Source organism: Melozone crissalis, unplaced genomic scaffold, assembly GCF_028551555.1.
Source record: "Melozone crissalis strain CALT ecotype California unplaced genomic scaffold, PUWL_Pcris_2 ptg000061l_1, whole genome shotgun sequence".
NCBI classification, from domain to species: domain Eukaryota; kingdom Metazoa; phylum Chordata; class Aves; order Passeriformes; family Passerellidae; genus Melozone; species Melozone crissalis.
The window spans coordinates 8,737,772-8,750,873 of record NW_026535839.1 but is presented as its reverse complement, the minus strand read 5'-3'; the positions used below and the strand labels follow the sequence as shown (position 1 = coordinate 8,750,873).

Here is a 13,102-nt window from a genome sequence, read left to right as displayed (position 1 = left end):
TGCAGAACCCTAATGTTCTCTTGTACAGGAATTTCTGTATTACTGTTTTGGTTTTTTGTGTTTTGTTTTGTTTTTTTAAACAGTTTCTCAAGCATGTTTGAAAACAGATGAGTGCATCTTCAGGAGAAGGGGAGTAACATTTATCTGCCACTTAGCTTTGGTTTCTTCCCTTCCATTATTTGGAGCTGCAACCCACAGACAGTTCTTTTGATTGAATAAGATGCCAAGTCAGTTGGCCACAGGATCCTGCTTCTGTTTTCTTCTTGGGGCCTGACGTTTGTCAAGCTGCTGAATATGTATATTTAACACTACAGAATATTATATTTCTTGACTAGCTTATGTAATAAATGACATGGCACATTGAATTAAGGAAAGATTGCAGTTGTAGGTACAAGATTTTACTTTATCCAAAATGTTTTTCACCTGGCTTCTCTCTGTTCACTTGTATGCTTCTATGTGGCCAACTGAATGACTCAAGAATGGGTGCTGCAGTGGGTGCTGTGAGCCAGAGCTGGTGTTTAGTGCTAGTATTGTGGTTAGATTGGCTGCCCATGCACTGAACCATAATTTCTGCAATAATATCCAGTTAACCCACTTCTGATGCTGTCATTAAGTACTGAAGTGCTCTGGCATTTTTCTGCTTGTGTGCATATTCTGGAACTGCAAAGGCTCCAGTGCTGGGATATCCTTGTGACTGCTGGTTTTGGCAGGGCAGGCTTGCAGGGGCAAACCCAGTCAGATTTGTCTTTTTTCCTAGTAGGGCTTTTTGGGAGCTTTCTGGTTAGCAGATTTTTTGTGCTACTGGTTCACGGTGTTGCTAATCCTGTTTTGTTCGTCTGTGCTGCTGATACAATATTCAGATCTGGGTGCATGGATGGATTGGATAGAAAGTTGTTTGGTGCCAACAGTGTAAAGTGTCACCAGAGCAGGGAGTGCTGCTCCTGGTGTACAGCACCCTGCAGAAATCACCCCTTGGTCTGGAGAGAGGGATGGGGAGATGGACTCAGCCAGTGGTGTGGGAGTGGTGCATGGAGCATTTCCAGTGTAGCCCAGCTTAGACTGAGTGTTACTCCTCTGTAAAAACTCATTTGGCTCTTGTAGTGTATTTTCTTATTTCTGGGCCTCTTCCTGCTTTGCACCAGCCCCAGCACTGTTGACAGCTTTGGCAGTACCAGCAGAGAGCCTGGAGCAGGCTTATCCTGGAGGCTTTCCTGGCAGTGCTTTCACAGCCCCTGAGATAAGGCAGCAGCTTGGCTCTGGTTCCTTACACACCTGGGCCTTGCTGGCAGCCAGGCAGTGCCTTGTGTATCACACTCATAACTGCATTAGGCATGAAGGGCTGACACTGGGTTATAGAATCTACAGGACCAAAATAAAACCACCTAGCATGACTGACCAGTGAAAGACAAATCTGACAGAACAACCCAACAGGCAAAAGAATGATGGAACAGCCCAGGTGTTACAATTCAGGATGGAATTGTTTAAAATGTTGGAATTCTTTTAGTTTTGCTTGAGGCAATGATTTGGTTTTTTTTCCCCCACAGAATTAAAATGTGAAAGTTGTCAATTCTTGGGTGTAAGATTAACTTGGATTCTTGCAGTCTAACTCTAGAGGACATTGAAATGTGTCAGGCTTCCTCACTAGTCTGAAATAGTCACTTTTTCAGGATATTGTTTTACTTGCTCAAAGTGCTGGTGATGGTTTCTGGAAAGGCAAAGAAACAAACAAAAACCAAAAACAAAACCAAACCATTTTCTAAATGTTTTGCTTCAAATGACAAACATGTGACTAACTTTCTTCTGGAGTTGTGAAGTTTCTGTTGAGGAGGGTTTCCCATTCTGAATTCAAATCAATAGACCAAACCATCAGATTACAATATAATGTTGCTTTCTTGTGCTGCTCCATAAACCTGCTTCTGTGTTTGTTGCAAGCATAACCTTTATGCTTTTGTTTACATTGTAGAAAACACAGTTCTAGCAATGAGGTTTTTTCATTTAACTCTAAACATCTTTTTATTTTGTTAATTTTAAAATTACTAGGTTTTGCTATGTTATGTTTTTAAAGATATTTTTTGCATACTGCTGCTCATATTTCAATAAACAAAACAAAAACCCACAGATTCTTCTGATTTCCTTCCTCTGTAACTCTGTGTCTCAAGTGTTACAAGGGTTAATTTATCCTGTGCTGATGCCTCTCCATGTCCGTATTCCTCCTCACACAAAGGTAATCTTGTCATTTAAAAAAAATTTTCTGTAGCTTTTAGATAACGTGAAAGCTGCTGTGCTCTCAGAAACAGAGACCTAAATTATTTCATAACTTCATTTTAAAGAGTTCTTTTTTCTTGTAGAATGCAGCCAGCCAAAATGGTATCATTTTGATAGTACTTATGTAACTATTTTTTGTACTACCAACTGAAGTATTTCTGTGAGACCTCAGCAATCTGCTGACTTGGGGGTGGTTGGGGTTTTTTCCCCCACTGTGGCCAACCGTAACATTTTGAAACTCATTGTGCCTGAATGTGTTGAGCTTGAACTGCTGACCAAGAGCCTTTCAGTGAATTGAAGGCTGCTCAGATATCTCTTGTAACTCAGTACTGCTGCAGTAAAACGTACATTTAGAACTTTAGTGAGCTGTATATTAGCTTCTTTTTAAAGATTGAGGGGAAGAAAACCTTTCCCTTGTTTACCAAGATACTGCAGAAATAGAGAGTGAAAAGTGGTGTGCATATATTAAATCTTTTTTTGGCAGGATGAGTACAAAAACACTGAATCCCAATGCCACAATGACAAGTGATTTCTTTAGTATAAAGCTGAAATGAAAATGTTGATACAACTTTATCTTGTCTGGGCTTCCTGCTTTGGGATTTAATTTTACCAGCAGACTGTCACCTGCAGTAATGCTCTGAAATTCTGACATTTTCTCAGTAATAAGAGTTTTTTTCCTCTGAATGAGAATCCAGTCACTCAGGTAAAAATGTAATTTTTTAATTAAACTCTTGATACTGTACTATTTTCATGGGTTTGCTTCCAAGACAATGATTGCCATGAAAATCCCCAGAAGATTTACTGTGGTAGTATTACACAGATAGTACAGGCTAATTTTTGAGCAGGATCTCAGATGAAGTTTCAGTGGCTTATTGGCTTTCCAGAAGCTTTATGTGGATTTTTATGAATAGTCTTTTAAGTAAAAAGCAAGCAAACAAAATACTTAGTTTATTAAAATTTTAATAATGTAGAAATGAAGAAGGTTGTTTTTTTTTTGTTTTTTTTTTTTTTTTTTTAATCTTACTGGTCTTTCTGGGGAATTTGGAGGTGCAGTAACAACTCTGGGAGTAGGTAGCCAAAGCAACCTCTGAAATTCTTTATTCATGAGATTTTTACAGATAGAAAAAAAGTTTTAGTTGAAAACAGCCCTCTTCCACCCACTCTCCAGCCTACATGTGTTAAATAAGTCAGAGGCTGCTTCTGTTCACTGTATGTGAAAAGCAAATTAAAGTAATTAAACACTGGGTGTCCTTTACCCTGTGACAGGAGAGATCTTTCTTGTCCTGGAGTACAGAGCAGCTTTCTGCCAGCTCAGTCACTTTCACATTTAATTGCTGAATTCTCTGGTGCTGTTTGATTTGCCCCTGCTCTGCTGGAAGGAAGAGCAGTGGGCAGCATATTGGAGGTGTCACGGGCAGCTCTGTCACTGTCACCTCCTGCATGCCCCTGCCTCAGACATCCAAAGGGATGCTCTGAGTTAGCAGAGACTGAGCTGCTGCACTGCCAAGTGGGGATTGCACACACAGGGACCATGGCACAGCAATGTTCCTGCTACAGGTGATGTGGGACACCAGGGGCAAGGTAAAAGTCTCATAAGGACAAGTGGGATTTATACACACCAGCAGATTAATGTGAAATCAATTTTTTTTCAGATTTAGGTCTTGAAAATATGTTTCCAACTTGTGTTCAGAAATAAGAGTACTTAGATAACATTTCTCCTCCCAAAGACAAATTCTGTAAAATTACTTCACTCCCATGGAGGTGTGACGTGAGGGGGTTGAAGGGTGACTTTCTGGGGGATAGAAGCTGTTGGGTCATCTCCAGCCATTCTGTGTTCCAGCTTCTTGCAGGGCTCCTTTTTACCATAAGGCATTGGAAGAAAAAACAACCCCACATCTTTTAAATTAGCAGCTTTTCTGTTCTAAGGTCAGTTTTATTTTGTTGTTTATATATTTTTTCCATTCTCTTTTTGAGAAATAACTTTGTTGTTTGCCATAACAGAATTTATTTCCAGGACTAAATTATAAGTGCTGTGTAACCCAGTCACTTCTGCAAATCCTGATTTTCTGAAGTCTCTTAGAGAAACTGCTGATGGCAAACTCAGGAGCCACTTGAGAAGCTGTGTGTGTGACTTTGACTTCAGACACAGACAGAATGGGCTCTGTTCTGTAAGAACCAAATGGAGACTATTTTTTTCTAAGATTTCAGATCTCTGGCGAGCAGTGTCACTAAAAAAAAAATTAATAGAAGCAATTCTTAAGTTTCCTCTAAGAAATTGAGGTAAATGCAGTATATTGAACTTAAAAGTGCAAATTTAGGAGTGACCAGGCTGTGTCCATGAATAGAATTCAACAGTGGTGCTCTATGCAGATGCTCAGCCCTGCAGGAAAGAATTTGATGATACCAGGAGGGCAAGAAGAGGAAAAAAAAATCCTCTGATCCACATCCTGAAAAAATGGGACTGTGTACCTTGTTGCCCTGGAGACTTTCTGTATGGATTGATGGATTTAGAGCAAACTTCTCTACTTATACATGCAGTTTCTGGAAGAGAGAACCTCCTAAACGCAAACATGCTGTGAGCACAATCCAGGTCTTCCTTTCCCCATCTCAGTCTGATGTATCTTCCATTGTTTTAAATGTTTCAAATATTAGGTAAGTAAAGCTCCTGGCTCTCCAAATGTGTAGGAGAACAAGGAGCATGGGCAGAGCAGTGTTCAGTGGGGACAGTGCCTTGGCAGAGCTGAACTGAACCTTTTGATCTGTTGGGGTCAGCTTTGGCCACACTCTGCTCTGTGGGAGTGGGGCAGCTGCTGGTCACCAGGAAATCAAGGCTTGAACCTGCTAGAAAAATCTCCTTACAGCGAGTTACAAATTGCAGTGGCCCCAGTGGTTTAATACAGTTTGGAGAGTGTGATCATGCCACACAGCCTTGCTGTGCAGCACTGGCTTGGCTACCAGGCTGACACACCAGACAACATGGAATATTTAGCTCTTAGGTTTTATTCTTTGCCTTTTGTCTTGCTGTGCAGTTTCCCTGACTTGTGAGTCCTACAGGTGAGCTCTTTCCAGCAGAAACTGTCATGGCCATGTGGCATGGGGTACAGAAAACCCTCAGCTCCTGATTTTTTAAGGGGAGAGGGAAGTGCAGGAGGACCAATGCTCATGGGGAAGCCCACCTGCAGCAGGAAATGTGAGAAGAAAGATGGGTTCTGCTGGAGCCCCAAATGTCACCAAACCCAGTGTTCAGGCAGAGCAATGGGATGGGTGAGCTCCCAGTTTGGAATGCTCTCCCAGAGAAGCTCAGAGCCGCTGGTTCCTCCCTGGTTACTCAGTACAGGCTGTGGCAAACTCCCCATGAGCACTGCCTGTGCATTCAAACAGAATGAAATACCACAACAGAATGAAATATCACAATAATAATAATCCATTGAAAGAGTGGCATCAGCTTCAAAGCATCCACAAAGTGATGAGTTGTTTCCCTGGCCCAGAGGGAGGGTTAGAACCCTCTTTAACTCTCAGGTCCTGATTCAGCAGAGCACTTAGCCGTGCATGTGAAGTGTATGAATGCTCCTCAAAGTCTTACAGGGGCTGCTCATCTTTCGAAAGCAAAGCCTATAATAGTAAGAGTTTCTCTGAATGGTGACCACTCTGCTTCTCACAGCCTCTGGCCCAGATTTCCTGGTGTTTCACTCATATTTCATGTTTCAGTGTATTGACCTCCAATCTGCCTTGAGGAAAAGCCATCAGGAGGGGAAGGCTGCTGCAGGGTGTGTTCAGAGGCTCTAAAAAAGCAGAAAATGGGATTTGGTCAAAGACACAGCAACAGAGTGTTTGTGTCAGGATGTGACTGGCAGGGAGTGAGGGAAAGGGATCCATGTGGAATCCCATGTGTCATACATCCAATAAAACAGTTCCAGCAAGTGAACAATGCCTGTCAGGCCCTCCCTGGTGTGCTTGTGGTTGGAAAGAGGATTTTTTGGCCAGCTTGAATTCTGAGCCTGGTAAAACACAGAGTTTTCTACACATATATTTCATACATTGGCTAAAATTATGGTGGTGCCTCATCCCTGGAAATGCTCAAAGCCAGACTGGAAGGGGCTTGGAGCAACCTGGCATTGGAAAATGACCCTGCTCATGGCAGGGGGGTTGGTACTGGATGGTCTTTAAGGTCCTTTCCAACCCAAGCTGTTCTAGGATTCAATGATTCTGAATATCATTAATGAAGCTTTCTTCTGCAATAGAAATTATCCTGGATATTGATGAGAGCAACACAGGGCATGGATAAAAGCATTCCCAGAAAATCAGTTAGCGCTCTCAGCATGACAGGTTCTTCTGTAGTATTACTCTAACCAGGCTGTGGAGAAAAACAGGATTATTCTGGAGCTATTCTTGAATGTTTAAATAAAGAGTGGAAAGCAACATGTGCTCTGTCAGGTTCTGAGGTTTTTGCCAGCAGAAATTCTTAGACCAAACTCATTATGGCTGGTAGCTGAAAACAAGCTGTCATTACTTAAAAATAAATAAGAAATGCCTGATGTGATAAAACTTGATTTATTCAAAAAGGGCTGAGAGAAATACACTTGCATTTATTGTTGCTTTCTGCATTAATTGGAATTACAGCAGTTAAATTTGGTTCATAGGAAATATTGGCCACATATCAAGGAATAAAATATTGAAATCTGTTATGTAGTAGTTTAGCTTATTGGAGCAAAATAAAACATGGTAACAAAGACAATGACATGGAAGTGTTATCAACTGTGCAATTTTGGGGTTATAAAAGAAGAAGCTTGCAAACAGACTTCCATATACACACATTTTGTCTGTGTTCTTGAGTGCAAGCCTGTATGTGTGTGTAATCGCATTGTAAAATCTCCTCCTTTGGATGAAATAATTTATCTACACATATATACACGCAGCTCCCCTGGAGTACTCTGCAGGTCAAAAACAGGGTTAGGAGCAGCATCTGACACCACTTTGAACCCATTTCAGACGATCCAATACCCAAAACTGCAGCTAAAATAGGATTTAGGACTATTTTTAGTTAAATAGGATTTGGGATTTAGCTATCCAGAAAGACACTGTATCCAGGTGTTTCTGGATAGCTGCAATTCTGTATGTTGAGCCATTTGATTTAGAAAAACAAAAACAAAACCAAAAAAAACCCAAACCCCAAGCCCTTTACCTGCTGTTTGTGGGAATTATGGACACTCTTGCCACATTCATGCAGCTTCATCTGGAATTGTGCTGTAATCAAGTTTACAAGAAATCAGCATCTACAAAATAGCTTGACACCTACCAGTGTTAAGCAGAAGCTTTTTTTGTTCTGATTTTAGAACAAAATCAGATAGTAATTTGAAATGGTAGGGGCTGCCAGTGACCAGTGTTGAATCAAGCTGTTGTCATATTGATCATTTATACTTCTAATTGGGTTAGGTTTAGAGGAAGAGCAAGGAGTGGTGAAGTAAAGCTACTATTCCTATAAAGCTGTGTTTTATGGCTTTCAGAACTTACCCACTTTGTGTATCAAACTTGGAGCTCTCTGCTCACACTTCTCATTAGTTTGCATAATATTAAATATATTAATTTTCTTTCCCTACTTCTCTCCAGCCTGATTATTTTGGTTTCATGCTGTGGCAAATAATTTCCTTTGCAGCTTATGAAAGATGAAAATAAATTCATTAGGTAGTAAGTGTTTCACATAAGTAGTAACTTAAGACTTGATCAATGATGCATTCAAACATCAAAAAACACAGAATGACAATCAAAAATCTAAATAAACATTTTTCGTTTTCTCCTCCTGCCTGGCAGGCCTCCCACAGCATCACCATGCAGTTGGGAGAAATGGGTCTGGAAAGTAAACTCATCTCTGTGGAACTGTTAGGTAAATACACTGTTTTTTTACATTTGATGCTTGGTTTCCTAAACATGGGGGAACAAGCTCCACCAGATGCCCAAATCAGAAATTGTTGTTAATACAATTATCCTTGTATGGACACTGAATGGGTGGATGATGACATTTGCATACACACAGAGCTTAATCTGGAATCACGGGGCGATTTTTTTGCAAAAACTGTATCAATTTGCTAAAGCATTCTCTTCGGTTCATAACAGAGCTTTTTATTTACAGCTACTCAGATTGGCATACAGCAGAATTTTGAGCAACCTCCTCCAGCGCACTACTCTAAAGGGGCTCACATCCTTGCACTGGCACATGGCACCAACTCCTCACTGCACAGGGTTTGTGGTGCCTGCTCCTGCTGGCATGAGAGGTGTCAGACAGCTTGTGTCCTCCACGGGTTCCTCGCCTCCCTGAGCGATCTGTCGTAAGGAAGAGTAGCAAAAAAAGAATTTTTCAGCTGGCAGTTTATGAAGAACACAATGAATGTCACAGTCAAGAACAGAAAGAAAAATAGAATGATGTAAGTCACCAGGTCTGGCTTATTTATTTCCCCTTCTTTTAACACCCTGGCTGTCGACATGTAAAGAGCAGAGGAGCTCACGGGTCTCGGGGTGCTGCTCAGGTAGGGCGTGTTGGTCTGAATCATTAGGTGAGCTTCAGTGGCGCTGGTGGAATTGAGAAATTCACTATACATGTTCTTGCTTAAATTTCTTCCACAGCAGAAGTAAAACAGGAGGGCAAACGCAGTCAGTCTTTGGCATAGGAAAGAAACAATGTTCCTGCTTGTAAAGGGATGCAACCCAGCCGCATGTTGTCTGAAACAAATTAATTCACTTGCTCTGCTCAGCGACTTTCTTTTAAATCTTCTTGCCTCATATTTACAGCATTTACCCACAAATATTAATCAAAAATGATACAGGTACCTCGTGTCCTGGCCCTGGTTGCCCCAGCACTCCTCGTTTGGGGAAATGCGCTGGCTCATCTGCCGGTCAGCCGGGATGTGCTGGGAAGGCGCTGCGAGCCCGGTGCCACCGCTCCGGCATGGATTAGGGGACAGAGAGCCTCTTCAGCAGCGGGCACGGAGCAGGGATGAGCTGGGAGAGCGCTGAGAGCCCGGTGCCACCGCTCCGGCATGGGCTGGGGGACAGAGAACCAGGGAGCCTCTTCGCCCGGCTGGCAGCGGGCACGGAGCAGCCCCGGCTGGGCTGGCAGCGGTCACTGTCCGCCCAGCGGAGGCACGGTGGTTTTCCAGCGGCTCTGCAGAGGTGGGACGCACATAAATCCGGGGTTAAGCGGCATCTGCCTGCCCGGAGATCCGGCCGGATTTGCGGTTCTCTGCCTCGGGAGGCTCCGCGCTGCTGCAATCCCGGCGCTGGGAAGCATTAGTTGAGTTTCTTAATCCCGGTTAACGCTGGCGCTCTCTGGAGCCAGCGTGAAGAGGCTGAGCTTTCTGCTTGAGCTTTCCAGGCACTCCTTTCATTGCTTTGAAGAGAAATAAATTTAAAAAATAATAATTTTTAAAAAAGAGCGATGTCCCTTTGGTCGAGAAAGAAACCCCAAAAAATCTTCCCTGGGGATGGGTCAGTTCTTTGGCAGCCTCCCCTAGCGCTGGGCTCAGCCGAGGCTCGGGCTGGGGCAGTGCGGCTCTGTCAGACCCGGCTCTGTTGGACCCGGCTCTGTTGGACCCGGCTCTGTTGGACCCGGCTCTGGCTCTGTTGGACCCGGCTCGGTCAGGCCCGGCTCGGTTAGACCCGGCTCTGTCGGACCCGGCTCGGTTGGACCCGGCTCCGGCTCTGTCAGACCCGGCTCGGTTGGACCCGGCTCGGTTGGACCCGGCTTTGCCCCTCGCTCCGTGGGCAGCGCACAGGGCACAGGGTAGGGCTGGGTAGTGCCGCCGACCGCTCCGCAGCCCGCGGTGCAGCTGGCGCTGACACGATGCTAAAAAGGAAGAGATCTTCGGATAAATTCCCGTGAGTGCCTGAGGCTCTGGCTGGAGGTTTTGAGCTGGGGGAGGGTAGCAAAGAACGGGACAAAAAAGAAGAAAATTGCCTCAAAACCTTTCTTTCTTCTTCATCCCTTTATTGTTTAAATCTGGAGTAATCAATGTCCCTTCCTTTTTTTTTTTTTTTCTTTTTTTTTTTACTCCTCTGTGATCCCCAGCACCCTCTCCAGCCTGACAATTAGCATGTTAATTCTTTTTTTCCAGCAAATTGCTTTATGCTGCTATTAGCTCCTGGCTGCTCGCCAGCTTGCTCTCACAATCTCCCTTGCATCAGATAAGCGCCGTTAATACTTTTATTTTAACGCAATGGAACTTGAAAAATGGGCAGGGGAGAGGAAGAGTAACTGGGCAGATGAAAACACCACCTCCAGCCCCAGGGTGCTGATCCCAGCAAATGCTAAAGCTGCTTATGATGAGCTATTGCAGCCAACAGTGCCGGTGGTTAAACATTTCACTTAGCATAATAAATGTTTCTGCTGGGAGAGGGCGAATGAAGAGAAGAGAAATCTTCTAGTCAGTTAGATTTGAATAAAATAAAATAAAATCAACACCCTCTGAGGCCCTGGTCAGCGTGTTCCTCATCTCCTGCCAAGCTCCAGGTGCTCCAGTTAAACCCCTTGTGCCACCGGCAGCTCTGCTGGGTGGCAGAAAGCTGGCACATCTCTGTCACATTGCCGTTCACATCCTCCTGCACCCATCCTCAGAAGAGCCATTCCCTGTGTGTTTACTCACAAGTCCTGGGGACCCTGCCATCCACAAGGAGTTCTTTCTCTATGGCAGGTTTTCTCGACTTTTGTTCCTCTCTCTTTCTTTCTCTTCCTCCCGTTTTTCAGCCCCAGTGCTCTGAGTGCCTCCTGCTGCTCTCAGGATGGCAGCAGGGCCTTTTCCTGCCTGCCCCCAGAGCTCCTCCTGGGAGCACATCTCCTGCCCACAGAGCCACAGGAGTTACACCTATTTACTCTGCAGGTTCAAAGAACAGGATGCCCAGGCAGGCAGCCGTGGGGGCTGGAAAAATCAACAGAGGCACAGAGTTTGAACTCTCATGCTGAAATGTCTCCTTTCATGCCTCCTTCAAAGAGGGGACTCTGTGAGCAGTAGCACGGCAAGGCTGAATGCCTTCCCAGCACCATCCCATCTTCAGCTCTCTCCTCTCTGAACTGCTTTTGAGTTTAACAAAGCTTTACGTCCTTTTTTATTTATTTCCTTTATTGTTTTCATTAATATGTAAGAAAATCAAGAAGGCATCTGGGGCTGAATCCTACAAATAGTGTGCACAGTCTCAATGTTTAACATGCAGGCTCTCTGCAGATGTTTCCAACTCTGTAACAGGGGGAAAATGCAACAAAAGCTGCATAGGGATGTCATGATCATTGATGTGTTTCCTCCCTGAACAGGAGTGTGGTGCAGAAGAAAGGGCTCTGCCAGGGGCTCCTGGGCATCTTTCACCTCCATCCCTCTGTGACCGCGTTCACAGGGGTCTTGGGTTGAGTCTGTGATCTGACTCTCACATGGAGTCAGATCCAGAGATGAGGATCTGACTCCATGTTTCAGAAAGCTTGATTTATTATTTTATTATATATATTATATTAAAACTATACTAAAAGAAGGGAAGAAAGGATTTCATCAGAAGGCTAGCTAAGAATAGAATAGCCAGGAATGATAACAAAGGCTTGTGGCTCGGACTCTCTGTCCGAGCCAGCTGGGCTGTGATTGGCCATTAATGATAAACATCCAACATGAGACCAATCACAGGTGCACCTGTTGCATTCCACAGCAGCAGATAACCATTGTTTACATTTTGTTCCTGAGGCCTCTCAGCTTCTCAGGAGGAAAAATCCTAAGGGAAGGATTTTTCATAAAACATGTCTGTGACATCCCTCCATCCCTTGAGCCCATGGGGAGCATTCCCTTGTGTCCCTGGGGAGGATGGCACAGTCCTGGGACAGGATGGGACGGGACGGGACAGGATGGGATGGGATGGGATGGGATGGGATGGGATGGGATGGTTCCCTCACTCCCCTGGGGAGGATGGCACAGCCCTGGGCCAGGATGGTTCCCTCATTGCTGGGACAGGGCAAAGGTGTTGTTTTCCTTCCCTGGTAAATGCCCCCAGATGCCTCATGGGGCTGCATCCCTGCCCTGCACACACAGGGTGCCCCCCTGAGCACCCTCTTTCCACCCCTCTTCACTGCAGGTTGCATGCAGACACAGAACCAGAGTCTCTATATTTTCCCTTTTGCTCCTGCACAGTGTTCTCTCTCATTCCTGGAAGATCCTTGCCTCGAGGGTGCCGTGTCTCAGCTCTGGTGCCAGAGCTGTGATTGTGTCCCGTGGTCCCAGTGCAGCTGCCCAGCGTGGGGATCAATCCTTGGGGTGTTTTACTGGAGCTTTGTGTGCACACAGGGAGGTCTGAGCTCCTCTTGCTTCTTGGCTGCCTGGCTGGAGCTCATATACAAACTGACGAGAAGCCCTGGGAGTAAATCAGATGTATTTTCTGTAGCACTGTATCCAGGCTTAATCTTAAAACAGCTAAATTGCCATAAATAACACCTTAATTGCAAAAATAAGAGCTGATCCTTTCTCTTTGTTCTCCTTAATTTGGAAGAGTTTTTAAAGTCTTTAGTTCCTTTTAATTTTTCCTCATTAACTTTTTCCTTATTTAGTAGTTTCACTGGGTTTGTTTCTTGGTTTTGGGGATTTTTTTAATTCTTTCCAAAGGCTGCCAGCATTTAGTGGCTGATTTTGTGAGTTTTTATGTGCAGTAGCACTGCAAGGACAAACACAGGGCCTCTGACTTTGGCTAGAATTTAATGATAATAAACTTTAGAGTGTTGCAACTTCCTGTCCTGCCTGGAAACTGGGTCAGCATCTCTGGCCCTGGTGGTATTATGGGGACAATGTGGGTCTGAAAGGCTTCTCCTTCCTGCCATGTCTGG

At 44.3% G+C, this 13,102-nt stretch overlaps 1 protein-coding gene across 1 annotated transcript; it reads right to left on the bottom strand.

Moving 5' to 3' along the window:
• Nucleotides 1-8,180: 8,180 nt before the first annotated feature.
• On the bottom strand, nt 8,181-10,986 carry SMIM32 (small integral membrane protein 32). The gene is made up of 2 exons (XM_054288185.1): nt 10,899-10,986; nt 8,181-9,646 (listed from the first exon to the last, which is right to left on the bottom strand). The coding sequence occupies exon 2, from the start codon at nt 8,856-8,858 to the stop codon at nt 8,538-8,540; it is 321 nt and encodes a 106-aa protein (XP_054144160.1). The 5' UTR covers nt 8,859-9,646; nt 10,899-10,986; the 3' UTR covers nt 8,181-8,537.
• Nucleotides 10,987-13,102: the final 2,116 nt, after the last annotated feature.

Coding starts and splice junctions, on each gene's coding strand:
- SMIM32 (XM_054288185.1), bottom strand. CDS start 8,858: ATGTATAGTGAATTTCTCAATTCCACCAGCGCCACTGAAGCTCACCTA.